At 37.8% G+C, this 23,115-nt stretch overlaps 1 protein-coding gene across 4 annotated transcripts in view; it reads left to right on the top strand.

The window, feature by feature from the left end:
• Spef2 (sperm flagellar and cilia associated 2) overlaps positions 1-23,115 on the top strand; it is a 182,471-nt gene that overhangs the window by 73,682 nt on the left and 85,674 nt on the right. For all 4 annotated transcript variants that reach the window (XM_087632807.1, NM_022620.2, XM_087632806.1 and 1 more), the window contains 7 exon segments: positions 491-548; positions 1,823-1,875; positions 3,564-3,667; positions 6,414-6,670; positions 18,949-19,057; positions 20,038-20,195; positions 21,350-21,502. In XM_087632807.1, coding sequence (XP_087488933.1) covers positions 491-548; positions 1,823-1,875; positions 3,564-3,667; positions 6,414-6,670; positions 18,949-19,057; positions 20,038-20,195; positions 21,350-21,502 — 892 coding nt within the window.

The raw sequence follows: 23,115 nt of genomic DNA, 5'->3' as shown, positions 1-23,115 counted from the left end.
TACCTCACATTGTCTCTGTAATTGAACCAATTAACAGAGGCTTTACTCTCAGTGATTTCCATTCTCAGGACAAATACTAGTAACTCATGAGTTATGGAAATTTGTTTCATAACATGGTTCTTTCTCTTTCACATTGTAGCAAGCTTTCATTTTGATCAAGAGGGTAACAGATAATGCACGTTTTCCTCTTATTTACCTGTGGACACGACTGACAACTTTAGGGCTATTCTTTTAAGATATTTTCTGTAAACTGCCCATTTTCCCTTGTTTTTTTAATTTCTAAAATAGAAGTTTTAATATTTACATAAATTGAAAGCCATTTGAAATTCACCAAATTGTACTTGTTTCTGGAAGTCATTTATGACAGAAATTTCTATCCAGTTTAATATTGTCAATGTAGATAAAGTAGTTTGCTCTCAAACACCAACTTAGGGAAACGTACTGGAAGAATTCCAATATTAAACCTGTTTGTTTGTCTGTTTTGCCATAGGATAAAAATGAGCTAACAGATACTCAAGTTCCAGGGGAAGCAACACCCCAAAAAGAAGGTAAAACTATATAGCCAGTAAATAATGTATCAAAATAAGTCATCCATCATTTATGTTACAACATGCTTACAATATAGAAACAGTAAGAGTATATATAGGTTCATCAAGCATGATTTCTTGGGATGCAATGGTGAATGGTGGAGAATTAAATACTTTTTTGTGTGGTTATCGACACAGTGCAAGGTAGTCATTGCCTACACTTGAGAATAAAGATGAAATTATAGTATTTTCGCCCTTTTCCTTAAAGTCATCGTTTAAAGTTTATCTTTATGAAAGCAGACAGGACACAGTATATTCACTCGTTTCTTTCTCGTTTTTTTTGTTTTTTTTTTGTTGTGTTTTGTTTTGTTTTTTTTTCTGTTTGCTTGCTTTTGGTATTTTGCTTTTCCCTTTCACTTATATAAGTGTGTATGTGTGAGAGATCACATAGAGGAAAGCATCAGCGTCTGGAGGAACTCCACTCAGGAGGACAGTGGTTCCCTATTCATTAAACTGTTCTAGCTCTTAATCACTGACAACAGCAACAAAGCTTAGCTTCCTAACACCCACTATAAGATCTTTGCTTGGAATTCAGGCCAACTCTTTTGTGGAATCACGGAAGAGAAACATTTTTATTATTAAATAGCATTTCTATTAAATGTGTGTTAATGAAGCTTTTTGCATATTTCGATTTGCTCTCAGTCTGCTCTAAAGCTCAGACTCTTCTGTAAGGTCCCTGCTATCCTCTGTCATCATAGAATCATTCACAGATTTGCAATAACTGCATAACTCTTCCATGGTGGCTCTTCTCTCTCTTTTGAAAGTCACGTTCTGCCTGTTTTTCCAGTTATTTTGTATCTTAATGCATGATTTTAGTTATTTAAATATTGGTATTATATTTTTTCATTATAAACATATTCTGAACTTTTTTGCACAGAATTTAACTAAGATCCCATTCTGATTTCTAAATATTTCCAAAATGTTTATCATCTCTTAACTTCTTAATCTTGGAAAAATATAAATGTAGCGAATTAACATTTTGATGTCTTTAGAGAAAGGTGGTTTGTTTACACGGAGGGAACTGAAATGCTGTGGATGGGAAGTGGAAGTCATGCTGCAGCCTTGCTTTGTGCTCTTGCTGAGTGTGTCAGACATGGCCGAGTGTGTCAGACATGGCCGAGTGTAATGCCCACATTCCCCAGCTAGAGGTGGGCAAGCCGGGCAATGTAGAACAAACAATTCCCATGTAGATGTGAATGCTAGGACTCTGATCTTACTACTTTCCCTGTTACTAGGTACGAAGAGTAGTGACTTTGAACAATTCAGACCAAGTAATAGCTTTCTGTCAGTAAGTATTATAATCTGATTTTGTCCACCCATATATTAAAATGTGTCCTAATTTGCATTCTTTTGATATGTATTCAGATGTTATGAATTAAACAACATTCTTCTATTTGATTTTAAATTATGCTTGATAAAAGAGTGACTAGTAAAGTTTCCATCATATTGTTTATATTCTTAGTATTTTTCTCTCTAAAGCAGTAGAAATTATTATGCCATTTTACTCGTTTAGATACATATGATTTTTTTAATTCACTTGATATTATTTCCGAAGGAAACTAGTACTTTCAAAAAGAGTATTGGTTAACTATAGAGGGAAGTAATGACAGAATTAATCATGTGTGTTTTATTTACTTTTTTATTATAATTGATTATGTTATAATGAGTGTCATCATTCCAAACAAATTTATCATTCAGCTTTTAGAACTGATTAAATATAAAAAAAAAAACCATGTTGGGTTTGAAACCAAACAATGTGTATGGTGTTTGATTTTTTGAGAGAGAAGTGAGTTTAGAAAAGTAATGAGTAGAGAGTTAGAACTTTTTACTCTATTGATTTGAAATACGAATTAACAGAAAGATTAGGTTTGCTTCTGCAGTTACATTTACAGTTGGATAAAAACCCCCTTATCCATATTCAGTTCAGTTCAGACACACATGCTTTTTCCTACACACCATCTTCTATGGACATGTCAACAACCAAACCTATGGACTTCTCTGCTCTTCGGGAGTCTGAATTCTTATAAACATGGGCAGGTAATTGACTATAAACACTAACAGATGGATTGAACAGCATGGTAAAAGATAATCAGGTGTAGGAAAAATTGAAAAGTACAGTAAGAGCAGTATTGTGGGTAGGGGAGGGAATATTCTAATATTAAATTAAGGGAGACCTTCTGGAGAAAGCAAGTCTTAAACAAACTCAAAGAAGGAAGAGAATTAGGTAACAGGATCCGGGAAGCCTTTGTGGCAACATGAACAGTTACCTAGTCATAGGGTGAGACTATTATACCCAAAGTGTTTAACAAAGGCTGAGAACAGAGAGATGATGAAAGAAGGAAGTTTGTTCTGTCAGAGCCTGAGAAGCAATTATTATAACCTATATCGTAAGAGTATGCTGTGGTACCCCGCCTGGGTTGAATAGTTTTGAGTAGAGATAGTCTCATTTGACATCAAGCACTCCAGTGACCGAGTGAAGATCGGCCCTAGGGAAGCACACATTGAGTAACATTATACAACTTGTACAGAATTAACCCTCCTAGAAGTCATAATTATTAATTCTGAACAAAACACAAAAACTAATTACTAGAGTGAACTTGTGATAGAAAAAGAAAGGCTAAGAATCAAGGAAGAAGAACAGAGCTGAAAGTTTAGAATCTGATCACCAAACAATATTCAAGAGCTAGATAGGTATGTGTGTTTCCAGAGGACAATTTCTCATAGATATGAGTGATTGGAGTCAGGCCATTCTCTTTGCAAGTGTTAGAGTATGAAATTTGGGGGATTTGGGGTGTCGAGGCTACTGAAAATTGGTACAGATCCTCCTTGAATGTTTCCTCTACTCCAGAAATGTGATTAAGTCTTCAGTATCTTCATTAGCTAGCATGGCCACTGTATTGCTTTAACTCTCAACACCTTGAATGGACTATTACTTTCAATCAACTCTCTCCTACCATTCTTCATTTCTTTTCACAGCTTAGCATGCGAGCTCAACTTGGTGCAAAATCAGAACTGATGCTCAGAAGAGGCAAGAGCGTTCCAGATGTACTGCTGGTTAACATCCTGGTAAATGCTATTAAGTATGTATTGTAGTTTCTTTTCTCAGACCTATTTAATATCGTCCTTTTTCCTGCATATATAGGTGTATGTACTTACGTATGACCACATGTATGTGAGAGTGTGAACATAATTGTGAGAGTGGGTAAAGAGGCCTAAGTTTGACATCTGGAATTGTCTCATCCTTTTTCCTTATCACTTGAGTCAGAGTCTCACAGTAAAACCATGAACTGAATATACAAAACTAGTCTTCCTAGCCAACTCACTTGGGGATCTCGTCTCCAACTTCTTAGGATAGAATTACAGTTGGGTCCCACACCCAGCATTTACATGAGTTCTGGGAATGGGAACTTCATTTCTCATGCTTGTATAGCAAGCACTTTAATTACTGAGCCAACTCCCTAGCCCATTTCATGTATTATTTACAAAAAATATGTTAAGAATAACATAGAAATGAAATGTTCAAATGTATGTACTGACTCCTAAGACAGAGGGAGAATAGATGGACTTGTGTGCCTATACTTCACCTCTCTGGTTAGCTTTGTCCTCCATCTGATGTAAATGACGGCACCATCTACTGCCTTTGGGATAGTGGGTGGTTAGTTAAGCCCAAGGGCAAGGTGTGAGAAAAGAGATCCCAACTCACTGAACACAGGTCTGCACTTACTTGTGTTATGGTTCAAGATGAGGGCAGGAGTGGAGTCTAGGAATCCTAGGACAACAGGTGGTGGTGCACAGCACAGACAAAGCACATATGTGTAACACAGAGAGGGTGTGTGGCAGGGGACAGAGAGGAAAAGTTCTTAGAACCTGTCATTTTTTTTTTTGCTTTCTCTATCCTCCTTTTACTGAGAAAGGATTCTCTTCAACCTTGCTTTCTTATACATGTATATTAGAAGAGGGCCAGTTGTTCTGTATAATAAAGGAAATAATTTGTACCGGATAAGAAAAAAGAGTAAAAGGCTCTGTTGAAAGAATTGGAGAGGAAATGGGATTGCTTAGCTGTGGTATGTGAGGAACATTAAGACCCAAGAAGAGGGAGAGCTTTATAGAAATTTTTTACTATCCATCTGGGATAAACTCCTCCTTAATGTTGTCTTAAAGACTGCTTTAAAGATTTAGGCTGCCTCCCACTTATGTATCTAGTAATTGGAACTCGAGGCTGCTACCCTCAGAGCTGGAAGGGTTTTTAGCCTCACATTTCTCAGAAATGACATAAAGTATACTTCACCACAGTGCTCTTTGTGCATTGAGCAAATGGATAGGCAAAGTGTCAAGCAGTCCTTCACTTCAGTTTTAGTAGATCTGGAGGGTCCACAAAAATCACCCTCCTTACACCAAACACCATTTCTATTTCCTCTAGGACGCCTCCAGAGGGCTGTCACTGGTTTACAATCTGTCGGTCTAGTCTAATGAGAAATGGAACATTAGATGTTGTAGTTACACAACTGTGTCTAGATAGTGATATAACAAAAACCAGAGTCAGGCTCCTTGGCTCCCTACTGTCTGCTGTCTCACTCTAGCAGCACTGAAGGAGAGCAGCTCTAACCTCTGCCTCTGTCTGCTGTGGCTTCTGAGGCAGCAGGTCCCAGATGAGGTCAAGCACTTAAGGGAGTTCTCTCCTGTGACTTGGGCAAAGGAATTAGTAAGTCCAATCTGTGCAGAAGGTTGATCTCCCTTTGGAGAGGTTGGAAAAGTGAAATGCAGTCTCTTCCTGCTTGTGATAACCTAGTGGAAGAGATAAAAACAGATACCAGAAGGAAGCTGGGAGCCATGCTGAGAATCATCAGCCAGGGGGCCATTTGAAGTTCTATGCATTTGATCAAGTACTGAAATCTTTCTGAAATTTGTTCACCCCATTCTTCCTGCCACATGATCTGAAAGATTTCAGGCAGTCACCAAAAGGCTTAGAAGCTTCTGGAAAGGTGAACCTACTCTTTAATATGAGAAGTAACAAGGCAATAAGTAAATTAGTAACTTTAAAATATAAGGAAGATTTTTCAGTTTTGTATCACTTGAAGGTAGAATGAAGATACTTAAACCCTTTTTTCGTGGTGGTCCATGCCTTTGACCCCAGAACTTAGGAGGTAAAGGCAGGTAGATGTCTGTGATTTTGAGATCAGCCTGATTTATGGAGTAAGTTCCAGGACAGCCAGGCCTGTTACACAGAAAAACCCCTATCTTGAAAAACCAAACAGAAAAGAGAACAAAACCAAAAGAATAACCTGAAAGTTTTAAGTCAAGACGATTTTACTGATATGGTGAAATAAGTAAGAGCCTAAGGCGTGGGCGGGGTAAGGATACCCTTCAAATTGGCGACAAGGGTGTTCAGTATGGACTAAGACCTGTGTCCAGTTTACTAAGTGTGTCATTTCTGTTCATCTTCACAAACCCCAATGAGGTACTTTACAGTACTCCATTGTACAGATGTGGACTTTGAGGAAGCACATTCTGTGAGCATAAGGTAGTCAGTGCCACATATATGCACATCACAGTGAGGACATCGGCCTGTGAGCATTCAAAATCATGAAAGGCTAGAAGTTTATGAGTCAAGAGGGTAGATTTGGAGGACAGCAGGAAGCCACAGAAGGATTTTAAGCAAGGAAGCAATCAGAATACATAAGAAAACCCTATGCGTTAGCTATAAAATAAAGAAGTTTTTGCATTAGGATAAATTTACAATAAAGTAGAGGCATTCATTGTATCACTAACCTTAGCAGAGCCCCAGTGTCTGGCGCCATGCTGATGAACTGTGCTGTTTGAATCTAGGAAGATACCTGTGAACCAAAGCTGGGTTCTAGATGGATTTCCAATGACAGTAAATCAAGCCAAGCTCCTGGAGGAAGCTCTTACAGGATACAAAAGAAAATCCCTGCAGTTAAAGAAGAAAAAAGCACAAATGCCCACATTGGCCTTGAGCCCCACAACTTCCAAAGAGGTCCCTCTTCTCCCATCTGCGTTCGATTTTGCCATATTGCTTGATATTTCAGATAACTCATCACTGGCTCGCATTAACGATATCATAGGTAAGTAGAATGTGTTGATTTTTAACCATTACACTCTTTTCCATAATCAAATGTGATTTTAAAATTTGTGGGGTTTTATTTTTAACTCCATGTTTTTCTTTCTGTTCTTGTTTTTTGAAGAGCAAGAGAACATGAAGCTGGGTGTGTAAGGAGATAGAATCTGGGAGGATTGGGAGGAGGGATGGTCAAATATATCATATTGAAAATGTTCTTTGACTATGTGAATAGCTTCATTTAACCTATTTTTTCAAAGCGTTACCCAGCTGAGTTCATTCTCAAAAGCATGGGCATTTGACTGCTTAAGCTCACACTATTCCTGTGAGAATATATCGAATTGCTAATGAGTCTGACCTCTCACCTCATTTTTTACTTAAATAAAATGGCAGAGGCTGGAAGTGGCTGAGAATATTGCCAGTCTATCTCCATCTGACAGAAAACACAGATCCTATGCATCCCAATCAATATGATTAAAAAGCAGATGTAGTAAATTGCTATAAAGTACACACAGAGACCTCTGAGTATAAGCTTATGACCATACAAACCTAATAAGGCTTGCCCATTTCCATGGGAGCTCTATGGGTAGCATATTGTTCTGTGTTTCAGAAATATATAAGAATCAGTAGCCAAGATCTTTTAAAGAAATCCAATTTGAGTTCTTATAATTTTTCATCAAAAAATTGATGATGAACAACACTTATACATTTGTTAAGCCTGATGTTAACTAACTAGTTGAATTCTCTAGATCCTTGATTTAAAGTCAGGGTTAAAAGTATTTTTCATTACTCCAGAAATAATTTCTAATTTGTCAAATTATATGCACATAGATATATTCTTATTTCTCCATTGTCCTAAGTGCCCTTAAATATGACTTTTATTTATACCAGGTATGAACAGTACATTTCTGAGCTAGAAGTTAATTTTTAAAAATGCTATATAATACTTTCTAAACCATGAAATATATTATGAAATTGTTAATCTTACAGTAAAACTCGACCATACAAAGAATGGTCAAAACTTTTTTCATATTCTAGCATTTAAAGTCCATTTTTCATATCTCTGTTTTGGTCTTTAGAATATAAATTTGAGTAACATTAGATTATATTACCAATTTATTCCTTTATTAAAAGCTAAGACCTGCCTATTTTAGATAAATGGAAGACTATTTTTTCTATATCTTCATATAATATACATAAGTGCCAGATACTATTCTGAAAACTGATATAAAAAAATGGATTCTTGCTTCCAGAGACTTTAGGACAAATATTTAGGACTAAGGTGCTGTTCACTTTTCCTCCCAGAATAGTAGTAGCCTTAGCCAGGATGTAGGAACACGGGATGTAGTTCCTGTTTCTAAAAACATTAGTGGAAAATGTAGATGAGGAATCAAAGAATGATGTTATAGAGTTGTGCTGCCCAACATGGTAGACTCTAGCATCGTGGAATTACTTACAGTAATTGAAATAGATAAAGATTTTGGTTCTTCAAGGACATTGGTACTGGTTCATATACAGATGTGGCTAAGTGGCTGTCATTTTGACAGAATTGGCAGTAGAATTCTGAGAGTACTATAGTGCTATAGTGACAAGTCAATGTAGAGACATTCACACAGCTTGAAAGTGAGCTGAAACCATTCACCTAGAAAACAGGAGGGAACACAGTGTGGTGGAAAGGCAGTCTGTAGAAATGAGAAACAGGCCTTGAAAGAATTTATGTACCAGTTGGGATGGAACAAATAATGAGGAGAATGGGATGACTTTATGCTTCTGACTTATCTAATTCTTTGAATGGTGATACCTTTGACTCAAATTATATGAAAATAAATAAGTAGTATTTTCTTTCAGATGTTGCTTTTAGAATGCCTCTTAGACAATTAGGTGAAGTAAACTTAGACATTCCAAAAGCTATTACATATATGGGACTTAGGTTTGAGAACTGAGTACTAAAGGTAAGGATTTTACACTAGAAATTCACTTGAAAAGACTATATGAAAATACAAATATCCATGTTCGCTCCCCAGAATATCATAAAGTAAAAGAGAAAGGAGAAATGTTCCGAAGCAGTTAAGGAAGAGAAGAAACTTCACAGACTGATTGCTGCATTTCATAAGTAAAGAACAGATATTTAGGACTAAAGTACAGTCCAATCTCCCTCCAAAAAATAGTAAGAGTCTAACCAGTATGTTAGAGCACAGTCACTAGGAATGTATTCAACATACTGTCTTATGACTGTGATCCATAGAGAAGCCTGATGAACCACATCACGGGTAGGCATACAACATCTAAAGGCATGTTGGCAGCAAGGGCTGAACATCAATCCATCCAGTGCTCAAAGATAATAGGGAGGAGGTCAAGGAGACTTAGGGAAATGGAATAGTCATTGCAGGAGACCAGCATCATTGTGGAAGAGTCAGTGCCATCTTAGCTGTTCAGAGGGCATGGCTTAGCTTGTGTGAGAGCAGTGGCTTGCAGAAGGTGAGAAGCACTTTAAGGTTTCCAGTTCAGGCTATGGCTATCGCCCTCTAAGGTTAATAGCAACTGCAACTGGACATTAGAGACTTCTAAGGCTGATATTTGTTGATATGGATCCTGCATATTTTCGGTTTATTAACTCATCAAGTTATATACTTGTGTATAGTTTCCCTTTTGGAGATCTAATTAAATAAAGAGCATATCATTTAAAGAGAGCTCAATGACTAAAATAAAGTAACATTGATGAAACCAAACCCCCATTCTCAGGCATTAATATATTGGGTAATCTGGTTGCTTCTAGAATTCCAATCCTACTTCATTTGATAGGTTGTGAATATAAAAGCAGCCTAATAAGTAATGGGCACCCTGTAAGCTGAATTCTTCCTATACATGGTGCAGAAAAATACACTGAGATAAGGATGGAAGCATGGCCATTGGCTTTGACATTTTTGTTGACTTTATTGCATGGGAGAGGAAAAAGACAGATTGCTGAGGGATGAGGCCTGAAAGAGAGGCTAGGAAGCAGGGAGGTGGGGAATGAAGATTACGTCCTACAACCATTTTTCTGAAAGGGGGGAAAGCATAGGTTCAGAATACTTTAAATTTCCTTTTAGGACCTCTTCTCTTTTTCCTTTCTCCTCCTTCTATTTTATAGAAAAAGGCATGGTATTAATCTGATTTTTTTTTCCCGGTAATCAGTTTTGAAGACAAGGTTGTGTTTTTTGGTGGGGTAGTTGTTTGTTTTTTAATTTAAGGATACCCACTTTAACACTGGGGAAAGAAATGATAAGATGACTACATTCTTATCTTGCTATAATCTAAACTCACATGGGAAGAGAATCTCAATGAAGAACTGTCTTAAGATTGGCCTCTGGATATGTCTGTGGGGTATTTCCTTAATTTCATTAAATGATGTTAAAAACAAAAAGAAGAGACAGCCCATTGTGAGGAACACATTTCCCTAAGTATCGTCCTTGGGTTATTTAAGAACAGCGAAAACCCAGCATTACACATGTGTGCACTCATTTGTCTGGGCTCTCAATTACAGCACAACGGGCTACATTGAGTTTCTGCCCTGACCCACCCACAGTAATGGACTATATAACCAGGAATTATGAACAAAGACATTTCTCCTCTAAGTTGCTTTTTGTCAGAGTATTTTGTCAAACCTAAGAAGTGAAATCAGGACAGATGAAAAACAACCTTGGCTAACACAGTAAGTCAGGGAAAGTTGTCAGTCAGAAAAAGAAGCCGAAGTGTCCACATTTTATTCAACCATCTATTCTGTAGCAAGGGATGATTTCTGCACCCTGCCAGCATTCAAGGTACCTTTATTGACTTGAATGCTATTAATGTACGTCTCAGTGTTTCTGTTCTCTGAACAATTCTCATTCCTTTTGATCTAATCCAAGGCATTCTTTCTTGACTTTGGATATTGTAAACGTGATAACCAAAAACAAAACGAAACAGTCAAAAACCACTATGCTTTTCTATTTCAAATCCATTTCATCTTGTTTTATCATTAGTGTAGACGGAGAGTAGCCAATTACTACACTTCTGAGGCCCTTCATTTTCTTGACTGCTGTTATATCACACCCTAATGCTGTTTTGCTTTAATTCTAATCCCTTCTAGTCTAGCTCAAGGCTTTCTTCTTTCCTTGTGATTTTCTGTTTATTCCCAGTTTATGAGTACTTTGTGTTTTGGATGAAACTCAGTGAGAGCTGTTGAAAATTGTTTTCCTATTAATTATTTTTCATTTCTCACAGTCAGTTTCTTTGTGTTTATTCTAAAGGGAGTTCATAATTCCAGAAAGCGGCATAAATATTTCACAAGATTATGGTATGGTATTAGTAAATAGTCTCTAGTCTCATGTGTGTTTGACTTCAGGGTCACCTTACTTTACTCTCAATTATTCCCAGTGCTGATTTTCTCTTTCCAAGCTTGTTATTCATGACAATATATTCTTTATTTTTTATTTTTTTCTTCCGTTTTTATTAAATTGGGTATTTCTTATTTACATTTCAAATGTTATTCCTGTCCATCAGCCCTCTAACCCCTCCAACTTCCCTTCTATATGGATGTTCCCCTCCCCATCCGCCCCCCATTGCTGCTCCCCCACATTCCCCTACACTGGGGGTCCAACCTTGGCAAGACAAAGAGCTTTCCCTTCCACCGATGCCCCAACAAGGTAATTCTCTGCTACATATGCAGTCAGAGTCCAGGGTCAGTTCATGTATAGTCTTTGGGTAACGGTTTAGTCCCTGGAAGCTCAGGTTGTTTGGCATTGTTGTTCTTCTGGGGTCACAAACCACTTCAGCTCCTCCAGACCTTTTCTAATTCCTCCAGTGGTCTTCTGTTCTCAGTTCAGTGGTTTGCTGCTGCCATTCGCCTCTGTATTTGACATGTTCTAGCTATGTTTCTCAGGAGAGATCTATATCCGGTTCCTGTCGGCCTGCACTTCTTAGCTTAATCCATCTTATCTAGTTTTGGTGGCTGTATATGTATGGGCCAAATGTGGGGCAGGCTCTGAATGGGTGTTCCTTCAGTCTCTGCTCCAAACTTTGCCTCCACATACCCTCCTATGGATATTTTTGTTCCCCTTTTAAAGAAGGAGTGAAGCATCTGCATTTTGGTCATCCTCCTTGAGTTTCATGTGGTCTGTGCATCTTGGTAATTCGAGCCTTTGGGCTAATATTAACTTATCAATGAGTGCATGCCATGTGTGCTTTCTGTGATTGGGTTACCTTACTCAGGGTGATATTTTCTAGTTCCATCCATTTGCCTAGGCATTTCATGAAATCATTGTTTTTGATAGCTGAGTAATACTCCATTGTGTAGATGTACCACATCCTCTGTTGAAGGGCATCTGGGTTCTTTCCAGCGTCTGGCTGTTATAAATAAGGCTACTATGGACATAGTGGAGCATGTGTCTTTGTTTTATGTTGGAGCATCTTCTGGGAGAGGTATAAATGGGTCCTCAGATAGTACAATGTGCAGTTTTCTGAGGAAACTCCAGATTGATTTCCAGAGAGGTTGTACCAGTTTGCAATCCCACCAACAATGGAGGAGTGTTTCTTGTTCTCCACATTCTCGCCACCATCTGCTCTTGTCTGTGTTTTTGATCTTAGCCATTCTGACTGGTGTGAGGTGGAATTTTAGGGTTGTTTTGATTTGCATTTCCCTGATGACTAAGTATGTTGAACATTTCTTTAGAGGTTTCTTAGTCATTCGGCATTCCTAGGCTGAGAATGTTTTGTTTAGCTCTGTATCCCATTTTGAATAAGGTTATTTGGCTCTCTGGAGTTTAACTTCATGAGTTCTTTGTATATTTTGGATGTTAGCCCTCTATCAAATGTAGGATTGGTAAAGATCTGTTCCTAATCTGTTGGTTGCTGTTTTGTCCTAATGACAGTGTCCTTTGCCATACAGAAGCTTGCAGCTTCATGAGATCCCATTTTTCAATTCATGATCTTAGATTCATAAGCCATTGTTTTTCTGTTCAGGAAATTTTCTCCAGTGCCCATGTGATCCAGACTCTTCCCCACTTTTTCTTCTATTAGTTTGAGTGTATCTGGTTTGATGTGGAGGTCCTTGATCCCCTTGGACTTAAGCTTTGTACAAGGTGATAAGCATGGATCGATCTGCATTCTTCAACCCCCTGACCTCCAGTTGACCAGCACCATTTGTTGAAAATGCTATTTTTTTCCATTGGATGGTTTTGGTTCCTTTGTCAAAAATCAAGTGACCATAGGTGTGTGGGTTCATTTCTGGGTCTTCAATTCTATTCCACTGGTCTATTTGCCTGTCTCTGTACCAAAACTCTGTGTAGTTTTTATCACTATTGCTCTGTAATACTGTATGAGTTCAGGGAGGGTGATTCCCCCAGAAGTCCCTTTACTGTTGAGAAAAGTTTTAGATATCCTGAGTTTTTTGTTATTCCAAATGAATTTGCAAACTGTTCTGTCTAACTCTATGAGGAATTTGATTGGAATTTTGATGGGGATTGCATTGAATCTCTAGATTACTTTTGGTAAAATGGCCATTTTTGCTAAATTAATCCTGCAAATCCATGAGCATCAGAGATCTTTCCATCTTCTGAGATCTTCAATTTCTTTCTTCAGAGGCTTGAAGTTCTTATCATACAGATCTTTCACTTGCTTGGTTAAAGTCCCACCAAGGTATTTTATATTCTTTGGGACTATTATGAAGGGTGTCATTTCCCTAATTTCTTTCTCGGTCTGTTTATCTTTTGTGTAGAGGAAGGCTAGTGATTTGTTTGAGTTAATTTTATACCCAGCCACTTTGCTGAAGTTGTTTATCAGGCTTAGTAGTTCTCTGGTGGAACGTTTGGGGTCACTTAAGTATACTATCATATCATCTGCAAATAGTGATATTTTGGCTTCTCCCTTTCCAATTTATATCCACTTGGCCTCCTTTTGTTGTCTGATTGCTTTGGCTGGGACTTTGAGAACTCTATAGAATGAGTAGGGAGAGAGTGGGCAGCCTTGTCTAGACCCTGATTTTAGTGGGATTGCTTTAAGGTTCTCTCCATTTAGTTTAATGTTAGCTACTGGTTTGCTGTCTATGGCTTTTACTATGTTTAGGTATGGGCCTTGAATTCCTGTTCTTTCCAAGACTTTTAACATAAAAGGGTGTTTAATTTTGTCAAATGCTTCCTCAGCATCTAATGAAATGATCATGTGGTTTTTATCTTTGAGTTTGTTTATATAGTGGATTATGTTGATGGTTTTCCATATATTGACCTATCTCACTATACCTAGGTTGAAGCCTACTTGACCATGATGGATGATCGTTTTGATGTGTTCTTGGATTCAGTTTGCAAGAATTTTATTGAGTATTTTTGCGTTGATATTTATAAAGGAACTTGGTCTGAAGTTCTCTTTCTTTGTTGGGTCTTTGTGTGGTTTAGGTATAAGAGTAATTGTGGCTTCGTAGAAGGAATTCGGTAGTGCTCCATCTGTTTCAATTTTGTGGAATAGTTTGGATAGTATTGGTATGAGGTCTTCTATGGAGGTCTGATAGAATTCTGCACTGAACCCGTCTGGACCTGGGCTCTTTTTGGTTGGGAGATTTTAATAACTGCTTCTATTTCTTTAGGAGTTATGGGGTTGTTTAAATGGTTTATCTGTTCCTGATTTAACTTTGGTACCTGGAATTTTTCTAGAAAATTGTCCATTTCCTCCAGATTTTCCAATTTTGTTGAATATAGGCTTTTGTAGTAGGATCTGATGGCTTTTTGAATTTCCTCAGATTCTGTGCTTATGTCTCCCTTTTCATTTCTGATTTTGTTGATTTGGATACATCTTTGTGTCTTCTGGTTAGTCTGGCTAAGGGTTTATCTATCGTGTTGATTTTCTCAAAGAACCAGCTTTTGGTTCTGTTCATTCTTTCTATAGTACTGTTGTTTCTACTTGGTTGATTTCAGCTCTGAGTTTGATTATTTCCTGCCTTCTACTCTTCCTGGGTGTATTTGCTTCTTTTTGTTCTAGGTGTGCTGTCAAGCTGCTGATGTATGCTTTCTCCTATTTCTTTTTGCAGGCACTCTGAACTATGAGTTTCCCTCCTAGCACACCTTTCATTGTGTCCCATAAGTTTGAGTATGTTGTACCTTCATTTTCATTAAATACAAAGAAGTCTTTTAATTTCTTTCTTTATTTCTTCCTTGACCAAGTTATCACTGATTAGAGCATTGTTCAAATTCCATGTATATGTGGGCATTCTTTCCCTATTGTTGTTGAAGACCAGCCTTAGTCCGTGGTGGTCTGATTAGAATGCATGGGATTATTTCTATTTTTCTGTATCTGTTGAGGCCTGTTTCATGACCGATTGTTTGTTCAGTTCTGGAGAAGGTACCATGAGGTGGTGAGAAGAAGGTATATCCCTTTGTTTTAGGATGGAATGTTCTATGAATGTCTGTTAATTCCATTTGGTTCATAGCTTCTGTAAGTCTCTCTGTGTCTCTTTTAATTTCTGTTTAATTTCTCTTGAATTATGAATATGAAGTATCCTTCCTTATCTTTTTTGATGACTTTTGGTTGAAAGTCGATTTTATTTGACATTAGAACGGCTACTCCAGCTTGCTTCTTCCGACCATTTGATTGGAAAGTGGTTTTCCAGTCTTTTACTCTGAAGTAGTGTCTGTCTTTGTCTCTGAGGTGTGTTTCCTGGAGGCAGCAAAATGCTGGGTCCTCTTTACATATACAGTCTGTTAATCTGTGTCTTTTTATTGGGGACTTGATTCCATTGATGTTGAGAGATATTATCCTTAGGTTTTGGTCTTCTCATTGTGTCCTGGATTTCCTATATGTTTTGGGCTAATAGCTTTTTCTGTTTTACATTATCTTTGATAGTTATGTCGATGTTTTCTATGGAATCTTCTGCTCTTGAGATTCTCTCTTCTATCGCTTGTATTCTGTTGGTGATGCTCGCATCTATTATTCCTAATATCTTCCCTAGGTTTTCTATCTTCAGGGTTGTCTCCCTTTGTGCTCTCTTTATTGTTTCTATTTCTATTTTTAACTCCTGGATGGTTTTGTTCATTTCCTTCTTCTATTTGGTTGTCTTTTCCAATAGTTTTTAAGGGATTTTTGTGTTTCCTCTTTAAGGGCTTCTAGTTGTTTACTTGTGTTGTCCTGTATTTCCTTAAGGGAGTTATTTATGACCTTCTTAAAGTCCTCCATCATCATGATAAAATGTAATTTTAAATCTAGATCTTGCTTTTCTGGTGTGTTTGGATATCCAGTATTTGCTTTTGTGGGAGAACTGGCCTCTGATGGTGCCAAATATTCCTGGTTTCTATTGCTTGGGTTCCTGTGCTTACCTCTGGCTATCAGGTTGTCTCTGGTGTTAGCCATTCTTGCTGTTTCTAATGGTGGCTTGACCTTTCTGTGGGCCTGTGTGCCAGCACTCCTGTATACCTGTTTTCCTGTTTTCTTTCAGCCAGTTATGGGAACAGAGTGTTCTGTTCTCAGGTGTGCAGTTGCTCCTGGTGGCTGGCTTTCAGCTCTCCATGAGAGCAGCAACCAGAGGAAGTGTTCTGCTCCTACTGCACAGGGGACACAGGTTGTGCTAGGCATTTTTCTCTTGATTCGGGAATGTTAGCAGAGAATAGTCTCCTCTGGGTTCTCAGGGGTGTCCGAACCTCTGAGGGTATAGCTCTCCCCCTCCACAGGATTTGGGTGCAGGAGCTGTTTGACTGGTTCAGTTCAGATCCAGGCGCAGATCTGGACTGCAGGGCTCCTGCAGCTGACTTCTCCTATATTCCTGTGTCCAGAGGTACTATGCAGTTTCCTCTTAGGCCAGGGTTTTGGGCAAAGGATTGCCCGCACTTCTGGGTGATTGGATCTCTTTCCCATGGGATTTAGGAGCAGGGAGCTGTGGGCTGGGATTAGAGACATTTGGGCCACAGTCAGAAACCAGAAGTGCCTGGGCCCAGAGGACTTCTGCCTTTGTATGTCCTGAGTCTACCAGGCAGATCACTTGGAGCAGAAATGTTGACCTTACCTCTGCTCTCAGGTGTGTAGTTGCTCTTGGCTGCTGGCTTTCAGCTCTCCGTGAAGGCAGCAACCAGAAGGAAGGGAATCTGTATCTTTTCATCAACCTATTCAGGGAGGACTCTGAAACAAAGGGTTTACTAGCAGTGTGTACATAATCCATCCTGAAATTAAAAAACTAATCAATCCTAAAACAAATTTTATGAAGTATTGGTGTAATGGGCTGACATCTGAAAAAACATTCCACTGGATCTAGGGAGCCAAAATATTCTATAATGAAGCACAAAAAGAAGAATTCATACACTATTTCACACTGAAATTTAGTGACAGCTAAGAGGACCAAGACAGTACAATATAGGCAGAGTCCCAAGACACAAGGGAATGTTTGATTCTTTGTGGTTTGAGTCAAGAATCAGAATATGGTGTCATCTTGGTGACCAGACTTCAACAGAGAAGGGAATATAGCATGCTTTGTCTGTTTTTTTCTTTTCTTTCCTTTCCTTTTCTTTCTTTCTTTCTTTTTTTTGCTTAAGTGTTTTTTAATTCACTTATTATTCAGTATGTATCTCTCTCTCTTCCTCTCATTCTCACTCTTACTCTCCCTCTCTCTGTGTGTATGTGTGTGCGTATGTCTGTGTGTGTACTTTTGTGTGGTAAATGCTCCATGTATGTGCACATACTCAGAGTGATCAGACAAAAGCATTGGAGCCTCTGGAAACAGAGCTACAAGCCCTTGAAAGCTACCACGTGGCTGTTGTGAACTGGACCCAGGTTGTTTATAAGAACAGAAAGTGCTCTCCCACCCCAGAAGTGCTCTCCTGCCCCAGAAGTGCTCACCCACCCAGCATTAGTTAAAAGAAACTCTTGTTATCATCCCTTCCCTGAACCTAACTTACAGTATCTTAGAATTGTCTCACCAACCATCTATCCTGAGGTATTTCATATTGACAATCAAGCTTCTCTTCAGTGTGTTTTACCTAGTCTCTTGCCCATTTCAAAGAGAAATATGAATTCTTATTCTAAACTACTCAAATTTTGGGGGTGGTTTGGGTGTCTCTTTAATAATGGTAAGTTAATTTGTTTTTAAATTATCTGAGCATTTATCCTTTGATAATTTCGTGTGTGTGTGTGTGTGTGTGTGTGTGTGTGTGTGTGTGTGTGTGTGTTAGTATGCATCAATAAAATATAATTTTATTCACCCTACTCTCTCCAGGTTCCACCCAAACAGATTTGGCTCCCAACTTCTTGTCTGTTTCTTTTGTTTCATTAAGTCAGAAATCTGGGTAGTGCTGGTCACATATGCATGACTATGTGAGTATCCAGTGGTCTGTGGACCACTAAGCAGTGGCTACAGCCCCAAAGAAGAGTGATTCTCATTCTGTTAGAAGCTATCAGCTCCCAATAGCCAGCACTGGGGGCTGGCCAGCTTCTTCTCCTTCCACACTAGAATTTTGGTTGGCATGATCTTGAGAAGCTCTTTTATAGGTAACTACAGCTGCTGTAAGCTCAAGAGTGCAGTACTCATACTATATTCTAAAGACAAGATTTCACAACATTCCTCCCCATCCCCTATCACTTTCATTCTTTCTACTAACTCTTTGTTCCTGTAGCCTTGGTTTATATGTAGGGGTAACTAGTAATGTCTCACTCAGGACAAATAACTTACAGTTGCAGTTGCTTGTTCTTGTAATTTGCAACAAATCTTTGTATTGACTGGTGATCATTACAAAAGGAACTTCTGTGACCATGTGTGAGGGCATCCTAGAGCAATGGTTATAAACATAAATATTTAGAAAGCAGTTTAACAACGTGACCATTTAGTTAAAGAACAGTAGTAACTATCACCATAGTGCCTGTGAACTCCCTAGAGATGGGTGGTGGTGGTGGTGGTGGTGGTGGTGGTGGTGGTGGTGGTGGTGGACTGTGTGTGTGTGTGTGTGTGTGTGTGTGTGTGTGTGTGTGTGTACTTTTGTTCATGCATTCTTTTCAATTTTTTGGTAGTTTTTGTCTTACTGCATGTTTGTTTGTGTTGACCTATGTCAGTTTATTTTATTTATTTATTTATTTATTTATTTATTTATTTATTTATTTATTTTTAGAAAAAACAAGAAGTTGGGTATGTAGAGAGATACTAAAGGAGTTGGGGAACAAAAAGAGCAGTATATATACCAAAGATATTTATGGACCAAAATATGGCTATTTCTACCTGAAATCTTGCATAAGTATGTTTTGGCAGTAAGTAGAAGTTTTTATTGGTTTGGTTGTTTGTCTAATTAAGTAATTTTTGTACCATAGCTAAAGAAATCTCACATGAAATTTCTCATGAAAATGTTAGCGGTCCTACAATTACTTCAAGTGAAGAAAAGAGTGAGGACCGGAACTTAAGAGACCACATACAGCACAGGTCGGTTTTCAACTTTGTGCCCTTGTTATTGCTTGCCCTTCAAAGAGGTAACAATTGGTGACTTTGGAATGATAAGATCTGCAAAAAGAAAAGAGATTCATTCCCTACCACAATATCTTTTACAGGTAAATCAAAAATATGTTTTCACGGTGAGTGAAATATTATGTGAAAACTTTTATATTTAGAGCCACAGTTGTCAGACTCTGGGGATATACGTTACTTCCTTAGAATTCAGCAAACACTTAGAAAATACCAGTTAAGATCATAGAATTTCAGAGAGCTGAAAGTCGGACTGAAAAGGTTTGTAGTAGCTCTTCTCGTTTACTGAACTGAAGTTACCTGGCTTTCTCTGAATTCTGTGTAACTTTCCTTTGGAAAAGAAAATTTAGGCAAAATTAGGCAGTTTCATGAAAGCCCGAGAGATCTGAAAATAAGAAATGAGGAGGAAGTGTAATTTGAGCTACATGAAGTTGTCTATTCTAGGAGGAAAGAAGCAATGATTCAAGAATAACTTTTCATAAAGCTAACTAGCCCATGCCATCTCTCCTTACACAAAGTCCTCTTCACTTTGTATCTCTAAGAGAAAAAGAAGTATGACCTGAGTGTTGGGGTGATGGCACCATTAGGAGAGCCATCAGACTGAGTCTACCATTACTGTGGATGATATTATTTTTGGTCCTCAAACAGAGATTTGAGCATAATCAATACACTTACCAAATGCTTAGCACTTTCAAACCTTTTCACTCATACTTCTAAAATTCTAAAACTTAGCCCTTGATGCCATCAGACAAATTCTTTCAATTTAATATTGTTCCATCACATACAAATTTCATAAAAGTTACTTTTGGGGGCTGAATTCAATTGCTGACCTACTTCTTCATCATGAATAATTAAATAAATCTACTAAATATTATATTTAATGTCTCTTTACTCAAACATTTAAATGAATATCACATTCATATAATGTTTTTACTTTGCAGAATTGTTGGCTTCTTGGACAACTGGCCATTGTTGGAAGAGTGGTTTACAGAGCCAAGAAACATTTTGAAAAAAGTCAATGCTGAAATAGATGAAGCGCTCTTATGCCAAAAAATAAAAGAAATTTTTGCTACTGAAGTATCAAATAAAAAAATCAAAGGTATTTATATATATATATATATATATATATATATGTTTCCAAATATATTACATCGTTAAGAGTAACATGCACATGCATTCAGCCTTTCCTCTCTCTTCTCACAGATCCACCCCATATTTCATACCAACCCAACTTTACATCATCACGTAGTTTTCTCTTTTACTTTCTCTCTTTCCTTCCTTCCTTTCTTTCTTCCTTCCTTCCTTTCTTTCTTTCTTTCTTTCTTTCTTTCTTTCCTTCTTTTTTTCTTTCCTCCTTCCTCTCTCTCTCTCTCTCTCTCTCTCTCTCTCTCTCTCTCTCTCTCTCTCTCTCTCGTGATTTAAGGCAAGGTTTCTCTGTGTAGGCCTGCCTGTTTTGGAACTCACTCTATAAATCAGGCTGGCTTTGAACTCAGAGATCCACCTCCCTTTGCTTCCCAAGTTGAGATTAAAAAATCCAATTAATGACTGTCTATACATTCTTAGGTGTGTGGTCATCCATTCCAGTATGTAAGTAGCTTTCCTATTTACTCCCAGCATCCCATATCTCATATCACATTGCTTGAGCCTTTAATTTGTTTATATATTTCCATTTTGTAAGATACCAGGTTGATGTCAAAGACACTATGTAGGACAGAGTGGCTTTCAACTTCCTGTGATCCTCCTGAATCAGCCTCCTAAGAACTGAGATTATGAGCATTCACTGTCATGTGTGACTTTTCTCTCTTCTTTATGTACTTTATGTACTAAATTTGATGTTCTAGATCATTTTCATTAGTCTTTTATTTTTCAATTCTTATATTTTCTTTGACATTTGAACCTAGTCCCCAGCCTTTTATTTATCTAATAACATATACATACATGCATACATACATACATACACATACATACATGCAACATACATGCATACACATACATCATCATCAGCATCATCACCCTCATCTCATACTATTATCATAACCATAACTGTAAGGCAAAAGAATGAAGAAGAACCCAAAATATGAATGAATGTTGGGAATAGTAAATATATTTGCTGTAATTTTACAGAAAATAGAGTACATGAAGTAATTTTACTAAGAAGTATAATTTCATAATACTTTTGATATTTGTTAGATGAAATGAAATAGTGGGCACCTGGAGTCCCTAATAAGGGTTTGTTTTATCATCCTTTTAAAGTTGAAAAGAAACTAGAAGAAAAGGAAACTGAGAAAAAGTCAGCAGTTTCTCCAACTGAGCCTCCTACGCCGACCCCTCCCCTTGCTTCTGAAGCAGAAAAAGAAAAGGAGGTTCATCAGGCGAAACCTTCTGGGAAAGGAAAGACACAATCAGGTGACTGACAGAGTGATTTGTAATTCTGTTTGTCGGTTTCTTGTTCTCATCTACAAAAGAATGATAAGTTATAACAACAGGCTACCGGTCTAGATTCACACTGTGGAGACTTCAATCATGTGAAACAAATATCTACATCCAGAAGTGGAAATGCTACTTTTACTTTTTTTTTTTTTATGGTATTGCAGATTCTGTCAGGGTCCCTCACAGGCAGAATGTGATACCACTGAGCTACATTCCTTCTGAACTGAAGGAAAAGCCCTCCAACTCTCTTGCTTGTTTAAAAGGCTCAGTGTCACGCCTATTCCACAGAAGATAGAGTCACCAGAGTTAGGCCAGCTGCTTAGACGTTCCTATAGGAAGAGGGAGGTTGTAGAATGACAAGAAATATTTTAGGGCCTATGGAGGGAACAGCTCTTTAACAACATTAATTAGACACTCGAGTTGCATATAGCCAGAAACATTCAGTTAAAGACGATCATAGAATAGATACAGAAGAGGACAGCAATGTAGCTTAGTGGGTAAAGGTGCTTAGTCAAAACTTAAGATATATCCTCAAGGCTCATGCAGTGAAAAGAAAGACCCATGACTCAAAAGTTACTCTCTAACTCCACAGGCTTAACATGTCATGTATGTGCACATGAACACAGGCAGGCGTACACACACACACACACACACACACACACACACACACACCATCACCTCAGTAAACTTTAATGTTTACAGAAACACAGCCTTGTAGGAAATACATTTTGGATTCAATTTGTTCTAGATCCTTAGCCACTGGGGACTGTGAATTTAACATTAAGTGACAGAAAAAGATGCTGACAAAATGTACGTGTGTAAGCATTATGCTAGTGATACTTGTAAGGTGTGTGGCATGGCTTCTCACAAGTGGTTATCTGTGTAGCTATCTATCTCATTGCCTATCCTTTGTACATCATAACTGTCTCTAACCATAGTTTTCCTGCATGGAGACTTGACATAAATCTGTAATTCTTTACAAAATTAAATGTAATCATAGTAAGCAAAAGGTTTGAGACAAAGCACTTTGTTTCACATAATTGAAGTAATTTTAGGTGACATTGATAATAATATATTAAAGACCTTTGTGCTTCAACAAAATTGGGTTTAACTAAATGTAGGGTATGAAAATATTAAAAATGCTTTTAGCATAAGACAGCTCACTAGAACATATAATCTTGAATTAGAAAAAGTCAAATCTTTAAAATGTGATTTAGACTTGGAAGGCATTTTTCACATGCTGGAGAATTACCCACCATGGTCTTTTGAGATTGATTATAATCAGAATATCAGTGTAACTCTGACTTTCCAACACTAACCTCTAGTCTTTCTCATTCTGACAGAAATTAAATATTTAAGTTCCTAGAGTATTTTCTATTTTAAAGCTGTAACCTTGAATAGTGTACGCTAAAGAAATAATAAATCTGCTTTGGCTTCACCGACTGTCTGTACCTGTCTCTTTCTTTTCCAATAGTGGCAGAGATAGCCCCTGGTCTTACAAGCATATACCATAGGTCTTTTCTACTTGCTTACTTACATCCAAGCACATAACAGTACTGGTGGGAAATCTCAGTGCTCACAGGCATCGA

This window comes from Rattus norvegicus, chromosome 2 (genome assembly GCF_021556685.1).
Source record: "Rattus norvegicus strain SHRSP/BbbUtx chromosome 2, alternate assembly SHRSP_T2T, whole genome shotgun sequence".
In the NCBI taxonomy this organism is placed as follows: Eukaryota; Metazoa; Chordata; class Mammalia; order Rodentia; family Muridae; genus Rattus; species Rattus norvegicus.
The sequence above is the reverse complement of the archived record's forward strand: the minus strand, read 5'-3'. Positions and strand labels throughout refer to the sequence as shown.